Source organism: Heloderma suspectum, chromosome 13 (genome assembly GCF_057233095.1).
Source record: "Heloderma suspectum isolate Gila_16-S chromosome 13, 16-S_ref, whole genome shotgun sequence".
Taxonomy (NCBI): Eukaryota; Metazoa; Chordata; class Lepidosauria; order Squamata; family Helodermatidae; genus Heloderma; species Heloderma suspectum.
Window position 1 is genome coordinate 27,037,285 of NC_139470.1, and position 18,189 is coordinate 27,055,473.

The 18,189-nt window shown below is 52.1% G+C and overlaps 1 protein-coding gene across 2 annotated transcripts in view; it reads right to left on the minus strand.

Moving 5' to 3' along the window:
• Positions 1 to 4,295: 4,295 nt before the first annotated feature.
• Positions 4,296 to 18,189, minus strand: part of GAS2L1 (growth arrest specific 2 like 1) — a 62,102-nt gene continuing 48,208 nt past the window's right edge. For both annotated transcript variants that reach the window (XM_084820354.1, XM_084820353.1), the window contains exons 4-6: positions 17,799 to 17,895; positions 14,641 to 15,025; positions 4,296 to 7,112 (exon numbers count right to left, since the gene is read on the minus strand). In XM_084820354.1, coding sequence (XP_084676480.1) covers positions 5,447 to 7,112; positions 14,641 to 15,025; positions 17,799 to 17,895 — 2,148 coding nt within the window. In that variant the 3' untranslated portion in view covers positions 4,296 to 5,446. The remainder of the gene's footprint in view (positions 7,113 to 14,640; positions 15,026 to 17,798; positions 17,896 to 18,189) is intronic.

The following is an 18,189-nucleotide window of genomic DNA, read 5'->3' on the forward strand; positions in this document are numbered from 1 at the left end:
CCATGGGCCACCGTCCACTGAGCAATTTCTATTTGCTGGTGCACTTCCATGGCTTCAGCCTGCACCCATGTGGCTTGAACCCCGTGGACTGGGCCCGTGTTCATGAGCATGAGTGGGCGGCCATGTGGATTTTCAGTCTCTCTGGCCCATCCTTGGCCAGCCAGGCAGCAGCGCCTGCCGCCACATGGAGGATCTGGCTTTTTACATGTTACCGCATGACACACTGAATGCATGGACCAGGTCGTAGCTCAGTGGGGAAGCACATGCTGTGCATGCAGAAGGTTGGATCCCCAGCATCTCCAGCTAGGGCCGGGAAAGACCCCTGCTGGAGATCCCAGAGATCCATGCTAGTGTCTGAGTAAGCTAGGGGAGGGCAACCTCCAAACTGTGGGCCTAATCTTCCCCAGGCCCCTCCCCTCCCCTTCCCGAGCCCTGCCCTCTGGCCCAGGGAGAGGAATCCCCATGTTATCTTTGCCCTGTGATCGGAAATAACATGGAGATTCTCCCACACTCAGCCAGAGCACGCAAGGACTGGATACCTGGCCGAGTTCCTTCCCAATTGGAATGCGAACAGCATGGACAGGAGGCATCCAACTTGGCCTGGGCTTGCAGGAGCCCTGGGCTTGCAGGAGCCTTGCTGTTCTTGCCAGTACAAGCTAAGTCACTTCCTCCATGCAGAGGCACGGAAGGGGGGAAAGTGGGTCAGCCAAAGCTCGAGGATGTCCCAGGAGGGACCAGGGCTTTGTGGCAAAGTCCTGCCCCTTTGACACCATCCGGCCCGGTGGTTTGGTCCAGGGAGGCAGTCCAGCCCCTGGACCAAAAAAGCCTGTGGAGTAGATGGACCTGAGCTAGACAAAGCAATGGTCCGACCAGGTCCATAACAGTTTCTGATGTACCGGCATCAAATGTGCATGCAAAAAGCTTGCTAAGGCACATGATCAAAGCTGCATGTCACCGGCTGGTCACCGCCAGGGTGCTAGCAGAGCTGGCTTGCGTTGCAATTTCAAAGGCCGCCAAGAGGGCTGTGTGCACACCCCACACGACACACATGTGGGGCTTTATGGGATGGGGGACCGGGGGAACATTCGTTGTTCCCAAGACCAGGGAACCAGTACTTACAATTGCTGTCTCTCCTCCTCCGTGATGGGGGAAGGGGATTCCTCCAGTATCTGCTTCTGTTCTGCCTTCTCAGGAATTTATCACAAGACCACCCATCCGTCACCATCCCCAACAGCACACACCTGGAACGACTGCCGAATGCTGGCTTTGGATTCACTGATGCAGACGAGAATCTAGGGGTGGGTAGGTTGCTTGGGAGCCTCCGGTAGTTCTCCACGAGATGATTTGTAGTAGATGGACAAGGTGTTCTGACTTTCAGTGGCAAGAATTAGAGCTCCTCTGCATGCAATTTGGGTGACGAAATGAAGACAGTGTGGTGGGGCGAAACAAGGGGTTGGATCCCGTTTTATGCTGGATAAACTGTGCTGACGGAAGCAGTCTTCCCTGCCCCCCTCCTTTCCTGTCCCTCCACCTGATTGCAGGGGATCCCCTTCGCCCCACACACACCACAGCTCACCCCATTCAACATCTCCTGACTCTCTGTGTAGCATTTTCAAGGGGCTGGAAGGGGCTGCTGTGGGAAGGAGGGGGTGCAGTTGATTCAATGCAAATCTGGATCCAAACCAAGATATTTTTCATCACAATGAAATTTTGTTTGAAACTATTTCCAACTAAGGGCTACTTATCCCTGTTGTGCAATATTGTACCTGGTTCCAGAAGGACAATTATAGAAGAACCTTGGCCGATCATATTGCTTTGTTTGCAAATTCTGACCTTGGTTTATTATTTTTAAAAGACAAGGATGGGGAGAATTGATCTGAAAACACACTACATACCTTCTCTTAATTCCTGAGAACTGGAAGCAGCGGAACGGGTGAAACCAGCTCCTGTCTGCTGCCTACCTTGTGGCCCAGCGAGATCAAAACATGCTGGACACGCAAAAGGAAGCACATATTTGCACAATACGGAATTAACACGTGGAATTCATGTCCACTGTGGAACTCACGGCGACCATTTATAAAACGCTGCATTGAAGCAAATTCACTCAGGGATTAGCCACGGCAGCTGAATACATCCCCCTTATACAGAGGCAGTATATCAGGAGAGGACGGCCTCCAGTCCTTGGAGGTGCCTGATACGGCCCGCGAAGGGCTGGGCATACCGATCAGAGATAACCAAGGGAATCTCCTTTGCTCCAGTTGCCTTTCCAAGGAGGAATTTCCATGCTATCTCCAGCCAGAGATAACATGGGTATTCCATGGACTCTGGCAGGGTTTCGGGTTCCCCAGTTGGCATCATCAATCCATCTCCCCGGCCAAAACAGTTTGCCTGCCACTGCAGCATACCTTTCATTTCCAGTTGTAAGGGGGCAACCAAGACAGGCTGGCCAGCCCCTTTGCACCCTGGTTGTGCTTCCTAGAGGCATCTGGGTGACCCGCAAGACGATGGACTTGAGTCTGATGATCCAGCTGAGCAGTTCCTTAGCTCCTAAACAGCATGGAAAACTGGGTTTCCTGCTACTGTCCCCTTAACCTCACCATCACAGTGACGCAGATGTACTGGGCTCCTTACCACCCCCATGACCCCCACCCAAAAACACATGGGCGCGCACACAAGCACAGAGCCAGCCCAGCGGCAGCAGGGGAAAGACCTCTATGTTCCGACCGTGCTCCTCTTAGCACCGATTAAGAGCTTCGGTGATTGAGCAGTATAGAAATGAAATAAATAAAATGGTGGGAGGCCTCAGGACCTCTACCTGGGAAGGCTCAGGGAAGTTTGAAAGGGTGCCAGGGAGGGGGAGGAGGTGAGATGGGAGACCATGTCCATCAGCTGCGCCAAGCTCTTTGGAGCAGGAGAAGGCTGCAAGTCACATTTTGACACCCAGGAGCGCAAACGAGGCCTCAGCCACATTTTGTACAGATGCGACACGGATGGCCACAAAACCACAGAAGCAAACTAGTCTTGGGAACAAAATGTCCACGAGTGCTGGTGTTGCAGTGAGCGCCTCCTGTTCTCCACTTGCTGCCCATGGAGGCAGTTGTAAAGGGCGGCAGGGTGGGGGATAGAATCCTAGAGTTGGAGGGTACTTTGAAGGCCATCTAGTCCACCCCCTGCTGGATGCAGGGAATCCAGAGTGAGAGCATTCACAAATGATGGCATTCCAGCCTCTGCTTGAAGACCTCCAGTGAACAGCAGTCTCCCCACCCCACCCGGCAGTTGTCAAGACATGGCCAAACTGCTCTTACTGTTAAGACTTCACCGAATGTTCAGCTGAACTCCACTCTCCTGTAACTGAAGTCCATGAGATCTAGTCCTGCCTTCTGTGTGATGGCAGCCCTTCAGGTTAAAGCGCTATCTTGTCCCCACTCCATCTTCTCTTCACCAAGCTAAACATTCCCAGCTTCTTCAACCTCATGGGACTTGTTTTCCATACTCCTGACCATCTTTGTCGCTCTCCTAATCTGAACCTTTTCCAATCTGTCTACAATCACAGAATAGTAGGGTTGAAAGGGGCCTACAAAATCATCGAGTCCAACCCCCTGCTCAGTGCAGCCTTCCGCAACCTGGTGCCCTTCAGAATGTTATGATTGTCAGTTCCCATCAGCCCCGGTCAGCATGGCCACTGACCAGGAATCCTTGCAGTTGTGGTGCAGAACATCTGGGTGGTGAATGCTGCTCTATGCCCTCCATAAAGTGTGGCGTCCAGAACTTCAAGAGAAGCGAAGAAGTAACACACCCGTTATAAACACAAATGAGTAAGTGTCTCAGTCAACCCCTGAGTGTTTTGTGCGCTCTTGTAATGGTGTGCAAAAGGGAGGAGTGGGGACCAAAATTTTAATTTGTCCAAAGCAGGGGTGCAGAAACTCTGGCTCGGCAGACCAAATTCAGCCCACCCCATTTTGCTCAACCACTGATGGTTGGGTGGTTCCTGGGGTTTGTGCAGCTTTTCCCCATCTTAAGCGGCTGGGATGCCTCTCCTAAGGCTGGGGTACTGGCAGGAAGGGCTATTTTAGCTTCACCCCATTGCCTTTGGCCCCAGCCCTTTTGCCTTTGGCCCGACCCACCAGGGGCACGTGGCCCCCCGAAGCGCCTCCAAAACGGAATTCAGCCCTCAAGCTGAAAGAGGGTCCGCACCCCTGGCCCAGAGCAACAGAACACCCCCAAAGACATCTTGGGCTGGCCCCATACACACAGAGACACAGACGCTTCTGCAAGAAAGGCACAGAGGCAAACCGCATGATTGGTCTGTTTTTACTGTCAGGGTTTAGAGAGCTTGCAGGTCAGTTCAATCGGCTACATTCTTGGGGTCGGATGGCCGGCGCTCTACGGGAGGCAGCACTTGGGAAAAGAGAGGAACAGACTCTCCGTATTACTTACATAAATATGCATAGATTATTAAAAACACCTACAGTACGTCAGGGTGGAAATGGAGGGGGGGGGGAGTAGGGTTGAGTGTACTTGAACAGCCTGGATCCCAGGAAACCAAGAGGGTCCCACTGAAGAGAAATTCATGTGCAATACTTCAGTATCGCCCTCCCCGCTGCCCTTTCCAAACGCACAGCTTGTTCAAAGCAGAATCCCCTAAAATAGGCGTTTTAAGAAACACCGTCAGCTTGCATAGCAGGAGTCAGTCACACCATACCGCCTCCCCCCACCCTCCCACTGCCCCAATATGTGAACACTCCCCCCCACCATCTATCACAATTCTCAGGACTCCAAGGATCTCCAGCGTCCGCCCAGATGGGGTTTTGTTGCTAGGCCTTCTTGTCCAAACATCCCCAAAGGAGGCCGAGGTGTAGGTCAGAGAGGTTCAGAGATCAAAAGTGCTACGGAGTTCTTCGGAAGGCCAATGAAAATGAAAGTGATCAGACTCAACACAAAGTATTGCAACGGGAGGCCGAGGGCGTGAATATCCACCCCGAAGGCTTAGAGGCCTCCCTGTGGGTCTCCAGTGCTCGAGGACTTCTCCTGAAAGCATTTCACAAAAAAGGAACTGCCACCAAAGCAGCCTTCCCCAACCCGGTGCCCTCCAAATGTGTTGGACTGCAATTCCCATCATCCCCGGGTGCTGGCTGGAAATGATGGAAGCTATGGCCCAGCACGTCTGGCGGGCACTGGGTTGCAGGAGGAGACTGCACTCAAGCCATGCCACCCTCCAGCCTCAGCTAAAGAATAAAATAAAAACGAAGTTCAGCCTTCAAAAAACCACAGGCTTCCCACAAAACACCCACACCCAAAACAAATCCTTTCGAAACAGCAGCAAATCTCAGGGTCACAAAGGGAATATTTGTCCCCAGGCAGCAGCAGGGAGTAGGCAGTGGCGCAACAGATGGAAGCAGCTGCAGCTGGCGGGGGGGAGGGGACGGGCGATGTCCCCCAGCGCCACCTAGGCCCAAGTGCCCTCGTCGGCCGCCCCCATCTCCACCGGGCCCCGGGGAGGCTCCCCGAAGGAGGAGAAGACGCTGTGCAGGGCCGCCCAGGGCCTGTGCTCCGAGGGGCGCTTGGACGGGCTGTCTTTGGGCGAGGCGCCCCCTGCTGGGGACTTGCTGGCCCCCGCGTAGCTGAGGGGAGTGGGGATCTTCGAGGGGCCTTTGTCTGGCTGGGAGTCGGTGCGGGGCTTGATCTTGGGGCGCAGCTTGAGCTTGTAGATGGAAGGCACGCGGTCGGGTTTCTTCAGGGATGACTTTGGCCGGAGAACGACCCCCTCGGGGGCTTCCAGGGAGCTGTCAGGGGGCTCTGTGAGGGGTTCCCCAGCCACCGTGCAGGGCAAAGACTCCGGGTGCCCGTCGGAGGCCAACAGTTCCACGGTGGCCCACGGACTGTCCACCAGGGGCTCGGGAATCTCAAGGCCCTCCTGGACCTCTTGCAGGTCGTTCAGGCCCGCGTAGTAGTTGCTTTCGTCCGAAGAGCTGGACAGGGCCGGTTTCCGCCAGCGCACGGCCCGCTCGAGGGGTCCAGGCGAGTCCCAGAGGTCAGAGGTGTCGGTGGCACCATTGGGGAAGTCGGCCTGGGCAGAGGGGCCCGCCTCGGAGGCCCAGAGCCTCTGGGAGGCGGCATTCCTCCTGGGCTCGTCCTTGGGCTCTGGCTGGAGGCCGTACTTGCTGAAGAAGTTGAGGGAGGAGGAGGAGGAGCTGGAGGAGCAGTAGGCGGAGTCGGCGGCCCCTTGGTCAGGGGTGGTCTGCAGCAGCCGAGGGCCCTCGCAGACCCGGCCCGAGGGCTCCGCCGGCTCCTGTTCTCCATCCTCCTCCATGCCCATCATCTGGGAGTTCGCCAGGAACTCCTCCTCCAGCCGCCGGAACAGCTGCTGCTCCTGGCTCGGGTCCAGGCACAGTGGGGTCCGGAAGGTGTGGGCCAGCTCCTCCAGCTCCTGCCCCAGACTCTCCGAGGACTGCCAGCTCTCCCTGGGCCGGGGCTGCCAGACAGGCCCGCGCGGGGGCGTCGAACTCGGTGGCCGTGGCTTCTGAGAGCCCAGAGCGAGCGGAGGCATCCGGGCCGAGGGATCGGCCACTTTCGGGGTGGGAAGTGACTCCCTGCGGCGGCTGAGTGCTGGGCTCCTGGAGCCCGCTGCGGTGAAGTGGCCCCTGGCGGGGCTCTTGGTCCTGGGGGTGGCTCTTCCGGAGCACCCCGCGTTCTCCTTGGGCCTCTCGGCTCGTGTCCACGAGTGCTGCCCATCCTTCCCTCGGCTGATAAGGAGCACAGGCTCTCCGGCGGGTCTCCCCTGGCTGCGGGCCCGGGGGCGGGGGCTCTGGGCGACAGGCTTGCTGCGCCCATTTGGCATCCGGGGACGTCCCCGCTCCTCCGCCTCGGTCCGCCAGGCCCCCGGGGACGGCCTCGGCAGGCCCCCCCGGTCCCGTGACTGGCTGCGGCTGGCCGGCTGCCTCTTTGGACTGGCGTGGGCCTGCAGGCCGGCCCCTTCGGAGATCCGTCTCCCGGGCTCCTTCCTGAGCGCCAGGCCACTGCCTTCGTCATTCCGCCTTCTTCCCAGGGTGCCACTGTGCACAGACGATGCGGAGGAGTCGCTGTCTCCAGAAAGACGCCGGGCTCTCGGGGACCTGGAGCAGGAGAGAGGCAGAGCACAGATCGATATCGATTGCTTTTGTCAGGCCGCTCTGCATTTATGCAGCGTTTTTCCAAAGTGCCAGAAATGTGTATCACATACATATATTCTCTCAAGGCATATGGAACAACCCCCCTGTAGGGCAGTCCAGTAATATCATCTCCATATTGCAAGCTGGGGGAAGGGAGGTCTGAGAGAGTGCAGCCCCACACTCAGATTCTAGCTTGAGGAAGATTTGCACTCGGGACATCCTGGCTCACAACTCACCGCCACAATACAACACCCGTTCCCTCCTGCCCCTTTTGTGGCCGTTTGTTTTCATCTCCGTGTTAGGACAATGGCCAATCTTGTCCCTTTCGGTAGGGACTTCCCCTAAACCTCAGCTTTTAGGGACAATCCTATAATTGCGGCAATTCTTTTTCCAATAGCTAAACCATAGGTGGGCAACCGCATGCCAAAGATCGCATGTGGCCCTTCAAGGCCTTGAGTGCAGTCTGCCACAGGTGCCCAAATCCCCAAATTCCCCCCCCCCCGGTCCTCTGCTCAGCAATTCCACCAGCCCTGCTAAACAATGACTTTATTTTCCCCCCTCTTCCCTCCTCATCCCCTTTTCCTTGTGTGTCGTGTCTTTTCAGGTTGCAAGTCTGTGGGCAGGCACTGTCTTGTTTTACTGGCTGCACGTAAAACAATCCAGGAGCTTTTTGGGAGGAGGAGAGTGATAAAAATATTATGAAGAAAGAAAGAATAGATCTGCACACATGTACTTTGTTGCTGAACTACACCCGGAAACTGGCAAGACTGAAAATGCCCATGTGCCAAGATTATGAAGTCACAGGTCTGCTGCCTGAGAAAATCCCACCCCATTTGTGTTTAAAGAAAAATCCCCCACTATTTGAGGTGTACCAGCATTTTTTTTCTCCCTTGGGAGAAAAGACTTGAGAGTCACCTTGAGAAATGAACTCAAGAAGTCGCCTTAGTGGTAAGAATTAGGCAGAACTGGCTCCTGTAGAGGGCAGCACTGTCTATTTCGGAGGCAGGGTATGGATTTAAAACAAAGCTGCATTTCCCACCTGCACCGGTCGAAACACCCAGGGGAAGCACCACAGAAGAATAGTTAGAATAGTTGCAAAAACTATTTAGAATAGTTGCAAAAACTAAAAAATAGTTTAGAATAGTTAGAATAGTTGCAAAAACTAAAAAATAGTTGCAAAAACTAAACTGCAACAGAATAGTTGCAAAAATAGTGCAACTATTTTTAAAAGGCGTGGTGGGTTTCCTTTTATGCAAGTTAAGTTCCCATCCTTATGACAGCAAAGCAAGGGAGCATTTATGGCAGGGACCCCATGAAGGGTGTGTTTTTGCCTAGACTGGCAATTGCCCCCCTGTCCTCGTCATACCGTCCTCTTTTTCTCCTCCCTGCACTTTCGTTTCCAAACTGGAAACTCAACATTGTCTGTTCTGAGCGGAAGCAACTCCCTAGGGCCTCAGGGGGAGAAAGGTTTTTCACAGTCTTGAGATCCTTTTAACCAAAGGTACTGAGAACTGAGACCTTCTGCATGCAAAGCAGGCAAAGCTGGTGTTCTAACCGCCTGTCAGTGCTGACAGGAATCTTATGCAGCCACCCCATTGGCTTTTGAGATTTCAAGAAGCATAGTCCACATGGTATCTTCACCGTCATAAGGGCTAGAAACTTGCTTTTGTAGATGAAGGAGAGGAAAGAAAGAAATGCTGAAATTCTCAGGGAGCTGGATTTGGTAACATCTGCACCTAGCATAATGTTCACTGCTCCCATGGAATCATGGCATAACACACATAGATGCTTTTAAGATGTTAAGGGCCATGCAGGCTGTTAATCTGGTACTAAAAAGGGTTAACAAAGAGTAAAGATGGCTGATTTAATCTGGGAGAGGCCTACAAGAAGAGCCCCTAGAACGACCCCAGACTCGTAACCAGCTTTATGTTCCAGACTCTTGACCCCTGGGCGAGAAGATGGCGAAGCTTGATTCTATACTAAATGATGTTATTTCACTAACTGAGACTCTAACCAAGATTTTGCAGGACTGTCTTTGAAGAAGGGGGAAAAATGCAGCTGTCTTTACAAGCGGCTTCACAGAGCTTGCTCAAGGCCACGACGTGCTGGAAGGGTGTCCAAGTGAGATGAACAGCAGAGCTGAGCATGCTCAGATGCCTACTGAGAGGAGGAAAAGCACGGTTTTGACTTCTCATGGTGTACACCTGCTGAGAAGAGAATGTCCCAGCTCGATGCGAGTTGGGCGGGGAAGTGTAGCCCTGAGCACGAGCGACAACTAGGAGGAGGCGTTTGGGCGGATATGACCAAAAATGGCCAAGGATGACCGGGAGTTCAAAGAAGATGTATCACAGAGAAAGGTGTCAATCAAGATAGCATGCCCAGATGGTAGACTTTGGGTCATATGTTGGGACATTTCAAAGTAGCCCATTCGTAATGGTGCCAGACACGTTCCCCAGACACATGAAATTATGGGAAATAGATGGGACACCTTGTTTCTGATTGGTGAGCAAATGCTCTACCCACGTGCACCACGTTTCCTATTGGAGGCTGATTGTCTCATTGCTCTTAGGTCCCACCTTTGACCAGAGCAGGGGTATAAAAGCCCAGGGAATGGGAGCTCCGGGGGGGTGCTTTTGTTTCTGCTCCTGCTCTTCCCTCTTTCTGCCATGCCACCAGGCCCACGGATTTAGGTAACTATGGACCTCTTTAGACTCTTAGACTTTGGGACTTGGAGTGATTTCTGGGTTTGGGACTTGGAGTGATTTCTGGGTTTGGGACTTGGAGTGATTTCTGGGTTAGAATCATAGAATAGTAGGGTTGGAAGGGGCCTACAAGGCCATCGAGTCCAACCCCCTGCTCAATGCAGGAATCCAAGTCAGAGCATCCCTGACAGATGGCTGTCCAGCCTCGTCTTGAACGCCTCCAGTGTGGGAGAGCCCACCACCGCCCTAGGTAATTGGTTCCATTGTCATATTGCTCTTACAGTCAGGAAGTTTCTCCTGATGTTCAGCCGGAATCTGGCTTCCTGTCACTTGAGCCCATTATTCCGTGTCCTGCACTCTGGGATGATCGAGAAGAGATCCTGGCCTTTTTCTCTGTGACAACCTTTCAAGGACTTGAAGAGTGCTATCATATCTCCCCTCAGTCTTCTCTTCTCAAGGCTAAACATGCCCAGTTCTTTCAGTCTCTCTTCATAGGGCTTTGTTTCCAGTCCCCTGATCATCTTTGTTGCCCGCCTCTGAACTCTCTCCAGTTTGTCTGCATCCTTCTTAAAGTGCAGTGCCCAGAACTGGACACAGTACTCCAGATGAGGCCTAACCAGTGCTGAGTAGAGGGGAACTAGTACTTCCCGGGATTTGGAAGCTATGCTTCTATTAATGCAGCCCAAAATAGCATTTGCCTTTTCTGCAGCCACATCACATTGTTGGCTCATATTCAGCTTGTGATAGACAACAATTCCAAGATCTTTCTCGCTTGTAGTGTTGTTGAGCCACGTATCCCCCATCTTGTAACTGTGCCTTTGGTTTCTTTTTCCTAGGTGCAGAACTTGGCATTTATCCGTATTAAATGTCATTCTGTTGTTTTCTGCTGGTTTGGGACTTGGAGGTTATAGTTTGAGGAGGGGATTTGGAATCCCATCTTCAGAGGTGACATCTGGAATTATTCCCAAGTCTTGAGTTTTCTGTTCACTCCAACTCCTTTCTCTATTCTTCCCATGCCTAGAGGAACTTAGTAATCCTTCAGCATAAGTGTTGTATTCAAGTAAGAAGCAGGAGGTGGCCACGGGAGGGTTAACACAGAGGTTGAATTTTTTCGTTTAGCTTGGAAGCGCAAGTAGGAAAGAGGAGCCATCACAATGTTAGATGCTCAAGCCGTTATCTTATTGGTCAAGTTCATAGCACCTGCTTTGGCAATCACAATTCTTTTGATTTATCTTTTGCTTATGTTGCATTCTCTTTCCTTGTAACTGGAGAGACAGTTTCTAATGCTCATATAACCACCATGCCATTTTCGTTGTTTTGTATTTTCCCCTGACTTTTCTGCAATAAAGCCATAAACATGGTTTCAAGTTACAATCTCGTCGGTAGTGATGTTCTGTGGTGATGTTTACCTGCTGGGACTAGCTTGGTTACCCACTGGGGTGCTTTGGACCCATTTGGTGCAGGTTAAACAGGACCGATTTCACACAGGCAATACCGTGAATAGTCTCAGATTTAGTTCCAACAGTTAATCCAAGGGGAGCCAAGCCAAACATGGTGCTTTGTTTAAAGCTCTATGAAAAGGGTGAGAGGACGTGAAGGGACTTTGTGATTAAAGACAGTCAACATGTCTGTAGCTAGGGAAGGGCCTGAGATTCTCCAGAAGCTGGATTTGGTAACATTTGCACCCAGCACAAAGTTCCTTGCTCCCATGGAGTCACGGCATGACACACAAAGACACATGCACACACAGACACACCCACGCCAATGTAACTAGGCAGCTAGATAAACGTTGCGTACACAGTGTGCAACTACAATGGAAAACAGGAAGCAGGAAGGCTGAAACCACCCCAAAGGCAGAAACTGATAATGCAGCCTAAAATATATATGGCCAATTGAAGTGGATCCATGCATTACACCAAAAATGGGCCTTGTTCCAGCTCTGACCGACAGCCAAGCCATTTCCTGCCTTGGATGTCCTCCTGAGCTCAGGTTAACAAGCAGGCTGCTTCCCTCGTGGTCTCCTCGTCCTCCTCCGTGCGTTTCTCCCCCATCAACGTTTCTCCCCTCAGCACAGAGAAGCTGGAGACCCCCAAACGGAGCACAGTGCAGGGATCCTAGGGCAACCTCTGGTGCTCCAGAGGTTGCTGGACCGCAACTCCCATCAGCCCAAGCCAGCACCCCTAATAGCGAGGGATGATGGAAGCGGCAGTCGAACAATATCTGGAGGACCACAAGCGCCCACCCTGCCACAGCGACGGAGAGGGGGAAAACTACGGTACAGCCCTCTCGGAAGTGTACCACTTCAGGATGCCGGGAGAGGGGATCCCATCTTGGACCGCTGCCCTGTGCCACCGGAGGGGTTCAGGTCCCGGGGGCAGAGCGCCGGCTTTGCCTACAAGCGGCCCCAGGCTCACGCCCTGTCATCGCCCGTGACAGGGCTGGGAACAGACCCGAAGAGCTGCTGCCAACCGGAGTGAATTGTACTGCGATGGAATCGGCCAATGGCCCGGCTCCGTATTAAGCTGGCCCCACATGCGGCTTTTAGGGGAGGAGCCATGGCTCAGAGGCGGCACTCGTGCGTCGCATGCAGGAGGCCCTGGGTTCAATCCCCGGCATTCCCAGTCAAAACGCTCTTGGGTCAGTGGAGGCCGGTGGCTCCGATGTCTGAGGGGCGGAGAATCTGCTCCGGGTTTCAGTTGGAACCAGGCAGAACTCTAAAGGAGCTTTCCAATGTGTTCCTCCTCCTCTCCATTTTATCCTCACAACAACCCTGTGAGGTAGGTTACGCTGAGTCGGCAACTGCCAAAAAGTCACCCAGTGAGCTTCCTAGTCGAGTGGGGGCTAGAACCCAGCTCTCCTGAGTCCCAGTCCAACACTCTCACCACTACACCACACTGGCTCTCTTGTTGCAGTGGCTGGATCTGGGTGACTGATGCCCCTCCCTCTCTGCGATGTTTTCCTAGTGCAAGTGTGCAGTCGGTCACCATAAGAACAGGGCACCCGCCCCCCGCGGCTTCCGTTCTGGTGGGTGAGTCAGTTTTAGCTAATCCGATGGGGTGGGGGGGGTGCTTTTGTTTCTATCATCCCAGAGGGCCCCCAACACGGAGAGGGGAAAGATTTCTCACCCCTCCCCATGTCTCACAAGCTGCTATTAAGTCAACTCTCGGTTTTCATCTATTCTGGCCGCAGGTTTCAGCACCTGGCACCCTGATCATCCCAGCCGTCATAAACAAAATTAAAGAAACCGTTGAAGCGCAAGACACTGAAAATTAAGGCCGAAACCTTTAATCCATCAGATCGATGGAATGAAAAAACTTGTCTGATCTACTAAAAGCAGGCTTTGCTAAACAAACAGAGGGCATTTCTGGAGATGTTTTTTCCTTGTTGTTTTTAATGCAAGTGCTTAATTGCTGAGGCCAAGCACCATCTTAATTTTATTTATTATTAACATTTATATACTGCCTTGTTTGCTAAAAAAAAATAAAAAAATAGGGTGGCGTAGCGATGAGAGTGCCGGACTGGGACCCAGGAGACCCAAGGTCAAGTCCCCGCGCAGCCATGAAGCTCACTGGGTGACTTTGGGCCAGTGGCTGACCCTTAGCCTAGCCTACCTCACAAGGCTGTTGTGAGGATAAAATGGAGAGGAGGTGAGGTGGATCATATAAGCCACCTTGGATTCCTTGCAAGAGGAAAAAAGGCAGTATATAAATGTAAAAATAAATAAATAAATAAGACATCCACCTTTTAAAAGGCCTACACTTCCCATCCTATGGGAAGGATGGCTTCTTCTAATCATAGAGTTCCCTGATAGATAAGTGTGTTCCACGTCTTTAAGGTGCTGTAGGGCTTCCTGTTTTGTTCTATAGGTACTCCCTGCCAAAAGGCCCTTTTCTGTAGCCATGCCAAGGGAGGCTCAATTGTTGCTTCCCTTAATGTCATTTCCAGGCCAGGCAAAAACCCTTTCCAGGCTTTTAAATCTAGTCGTTTTTATCTCAGCTGCTCTCTTTAGATTTGCTGCTTTTAATATATTGTTAGTATGTTTTCGATGGATTTAACGGCAATTAATGTTTTTTTTTTTGTAAATCTCCCTAGGATTTGTCTGAAGGGTGAAGGGAGAAATCCTCACAATCTATAACATTAATAATAACAGAGGATGTCTGTCTGTCTGTCCATCCATCCCTCTGCATCATTGCTCCAAGACCGTGAAACCGAGACACCTGAAACTTGACATGCGTACTAAGGGGACTCTATGTGTGTGTACATCAGGGTTATTTTGCTTTTCAAACAAGTTAATTATTTTAAATTAATTTAAATGTGTCCATGTGGTTGAAGACTGCAGTAACATTTTCAGTCCCTAGGGGCAGACGTCCCTAAGCAGTGCATAGCTTTGCGGTCCATACGCTTTGAAGCCAGGGGAGATCAGTAAGCCAAGGGCCAGAGTCAGATGCCTGCCCCCTCCCTGCCTGCCATGGGGCAGCCCCCTTCCATGAAATGAGGTGCAAGACCCTTCCCTTATGGGGCTACAGGGGTGCACCTGGCAGGGGCTGTGCCCAGGAGTGGCAGCGGACATGGCTTTACTAAGACAGGGCAGGCAAAACGTGTCCAACCCTGACAGCTGATAGGTTTACTTGAAAGCTTTACAGTATCTAACGAAGGGCCATGTGAATCCAGGTTCCTTTGCTAGTACATAAATAAAAGTAAATATATTTATTGTTTCAGCTTTAGTGACAACCACCGGCCAGGGTCATCGACCAAAAAGCAAGCGGCAAACCCATCCTGGGACATTTTACCTGAGGGTGTTCAGCACGCGGGAATCGCAGGTGTCCCGGTGAGCCTGGCCTGTGGACCCCCTCGAGGGACTGGCGGCGCTCTGGCTGGTCGAACCAGGCCTCGCAGGGAGGCCATCATGCCTCACCACCGATGGGGTGCCAGACATTTGTCTCGGAGGGGTGGAGTCTCCCTTCATCGGGTGGCTGGGACGGTTCCCCTTAGCGTGACTCGAGTCCCCTCCAGCCGAGAGCCGCTTGTCCCCCACACGGAGGGGTTCAGAGAACTTGTGCAGGCTCAGAGCTTCCGCCCGGCGTTGGGTGCTGGGGCTGCCCGCTTGGGGGCTGCCCGGGTTGGCCATCTTCTGGGGGGAGAAACCAAGCCCCCGCGTCTGTGTCAGACGGTGGGCTGCAAAAGATAAAGAACAGCAAAACAAGTGAGCTGGCATAGGAAGGGGTGTGCGGGGAGACAAAGCAAACCAAACAAACCTGTGTTTCAACCTCAAGAAAGACAAATGGGTAAGCATCCACAAATCCAGCAGTCAGCTCGCCAAGGGCGAGTGCAGCCAGCCCTCTGGCGAGCAAGACGCCTGGCACCCCATGGATCGGCGTCATTTTCACTGCTGTTTTCGGGTGGATAAACAGCAGGAGTCCTACCTGAGCAGCAGGAGAGACCCCACCACCATTTCTTATCTTCTCCCTGCCCACCAGAAGACCCTGCATGCCAGAAGACACAGGGGAAGGGACTGAGGGCAATCACAGATAACAGCCAGCCAATAAGCCATGTCAACATCTGCAGACCTTTGTTAATAGGCAACGGCTTCTTTCCAACTGAACCTCCAAAGTCAGGCCTGAAAACAGACACTCCTGGTCTTTGGCAGCAAGCAAGGATCTCTTCCCGGGCCTTATGCACACCAACGTGGTTCTCTGTTTTGTGAAGGTCAGAAATGACCTACTGCAGGAGTGTTGCTCGATGCAGGAGTGTGCTAAGAGAACTGGAGTCCAGGGACATAGGATGCAAAACTGATGCGTATGCTAATTTAAATCTTTATATGAAAATTTAGAAATAGTTACTAGGATTTCTTTAAATTTCACAAGAGGCACTGCCAGCCCATTTGGATGATTCTCATCCAAATAATCTCAAATAAAATACATTCTTCCATTCATTTGCACCCTGGCTCAGATCATTCCAAACCAATGGGAAAAGCTGTTTTCTAAGCCTAATTACCATGCAGGGGAAGATTGGGGGGGGGGGGGATATTACAGCAAGTAGGAAAAGTTAACCCTTCCCTCTCCACCTGAAAACTCCTTTGAAAATTGCCCACTGCAAGGCAGTTAAGCTGAGAAAAATCCTTCCATTAGCACCAATCCCCACTCAGGGCCCCGTGGAATAGATTCAGGGCCCTGAGAAATAGATTTGGGGCAGGGCCCCATAGGCCCAGTAGATTCATCCTTATGGACTAGTAACTTTTTGCAAAGTTATTTGCCAGCCTGTCCTACCCCATCTCAATCTGGTGGGACAGACTGGGAGTCACTAATGCCCTCAGGAGGCTTACAGATGCTTTGGATGGGATGGCATTGCACAGTGAACAAGAAGCACAACCGTCTCATGTGTATTGTTCCTCCGTCTTGTCTTGTACTATTGTCTTGTACCCACATCACAGGTTTTGCACCGATGCTGTCTGGGAGATAGAAAATCTATTCCTATATCAGGAACCTGTTCCATCTCCTAGGCACAAAAGATGGCTATGGTGTCTCAGTTTATTTCTTGTCTTGCCTTGTTCAGAAAGCCCTTTGGGTTGCAAAAATTGGTGTTGTCATGTGTGGGCAATGCCAAACAGCAGACAATGGAAACGATGCTCTGACTTGGATTCCTGCATTGAGCAGGGGGTTGGACTCGATGGCCTTGTAGGCCCCTTCCAACCCTACTATTCCATGATTCTATGAAACGGCAACTCTGGCCACATGGAAGTCATATTGGTGCAAAGAATGAACATCATGTGGAAGGAGACCATGACTCCCACAAGCCACAAGGGGGTGCTGTTGTAATGCGACAAATCCCCCCCCAGGCCAGGATTTTGTTTCAGTTGCCATCGGAACATGCCCCGTTCACAAGCCCAAAAGTTCACACATTCCAAACTTGAGATCGCATTCAAAAAATGCATATCAATCCATGCACAGTTTCTGCTCAAAAGGTGCACTTTTCCTGTTCGGATGAGCCAAAAAACAGATTGCAAATGGGAACAGGACCAAGCCGAACCAAGCTTCAAAGTGAAGTTTGGAGACTTTTGGTGAGCTCGAACATCCCTGGTTCTCCCATCCTCATTCAGAAATCCCTGAAGCTTGAAAGCTGGCACTGTTACATACTTAATAGTTCAGGCTAACGTGGCGTCATGCTCCCCGCTTTCCTAAACGATTGGCAGTCTCCAAGTCAGTTGCAACAGGGTCAGTTTCCCTGGGAAGATACAGTTCTGAAGACATGCAGTATCCATGCTGAGCAGGCCGGGGACGGAGGTGTAGAGAGCAGGAAAGCACTCAGACAGTGCTGCCCTGTAAAGACGTGGCAGTTCCCCAAAAGCAGACAATATGCCCCTGGAGCTTCCCAAAGTTTCTTCTTGTCACCCAATCACATACACACACACACAAATCAATTTTCTATCTCTTTTCCCAACAATGTTCCAGCTCCCAAACTGGAACAGTGTTTGCTGTAACAACACATGCACATAGGACTGCACTCTGGTTTCAGGCCCCATTCTGGCTGGCAGGTGCGTCCAGCAGCTAGCAGCCACCAGCCATCAAAAGCCATTGAGCAAGGACCTCTTAACCACTGGTGCCCATTAAAGAACCATTTTAAGCTATTAGCCAAATGAAAGATGAAACCACATGGCATCTTCACAGTTGACAGCTGGAAAAGTAGGAACATTTGCAGAGGCCTAGATTTACCCACAAAGCCTCTCACAGCCGAAACACAGGAGATCTGTGAAAACAAGGGCAGCGAGCTTCTTCTCCGATGAGCAGAGATCGTTGTGCATTCAGGCTGCCTCCAAAATCCTCTAGTGGCGTGGTGCTAGACCCCATGGAAACATGGGTGATTCACTCCACTTGCTCTCAACTCCACACCGAGGCAGCAACCCGCTCAACACCCACTGCCCCAGCACGACATCCCAGGCCCACGTACTCACAGAAAGAGGTACATCGGCACGGATCGTGCTTGTCCAGGTAGTGTTCCAGTGTGTCCCAGCCACCGCCTACGCGTACCATCACGTGGCTCCTCAACACCTGCGTGGGCAGAGAAGCAAGCTCAGCATCAGGCCGGCAGATTTTGCCTCCGGGATACGGTGGGTTTTCACACGGAAAAGGCAGTGCAGAGCATGCTGGGTGGAAAGCAGGGGGACATGGCAGCTCCGGTTCTCATATTTGACCTGTGCCAGGGAGATCTGGGTTCAGATCCCTGCTCAGCCATGAAGCTCCCTGAGCAATTTTGGACCAGTCGCTGCCTCTCGGCGCCACCCAGGGCTCTCCATACTGGGTGATCCTGCAGAAGTGCAAGAAAACTGCAGGATATTGTACTGA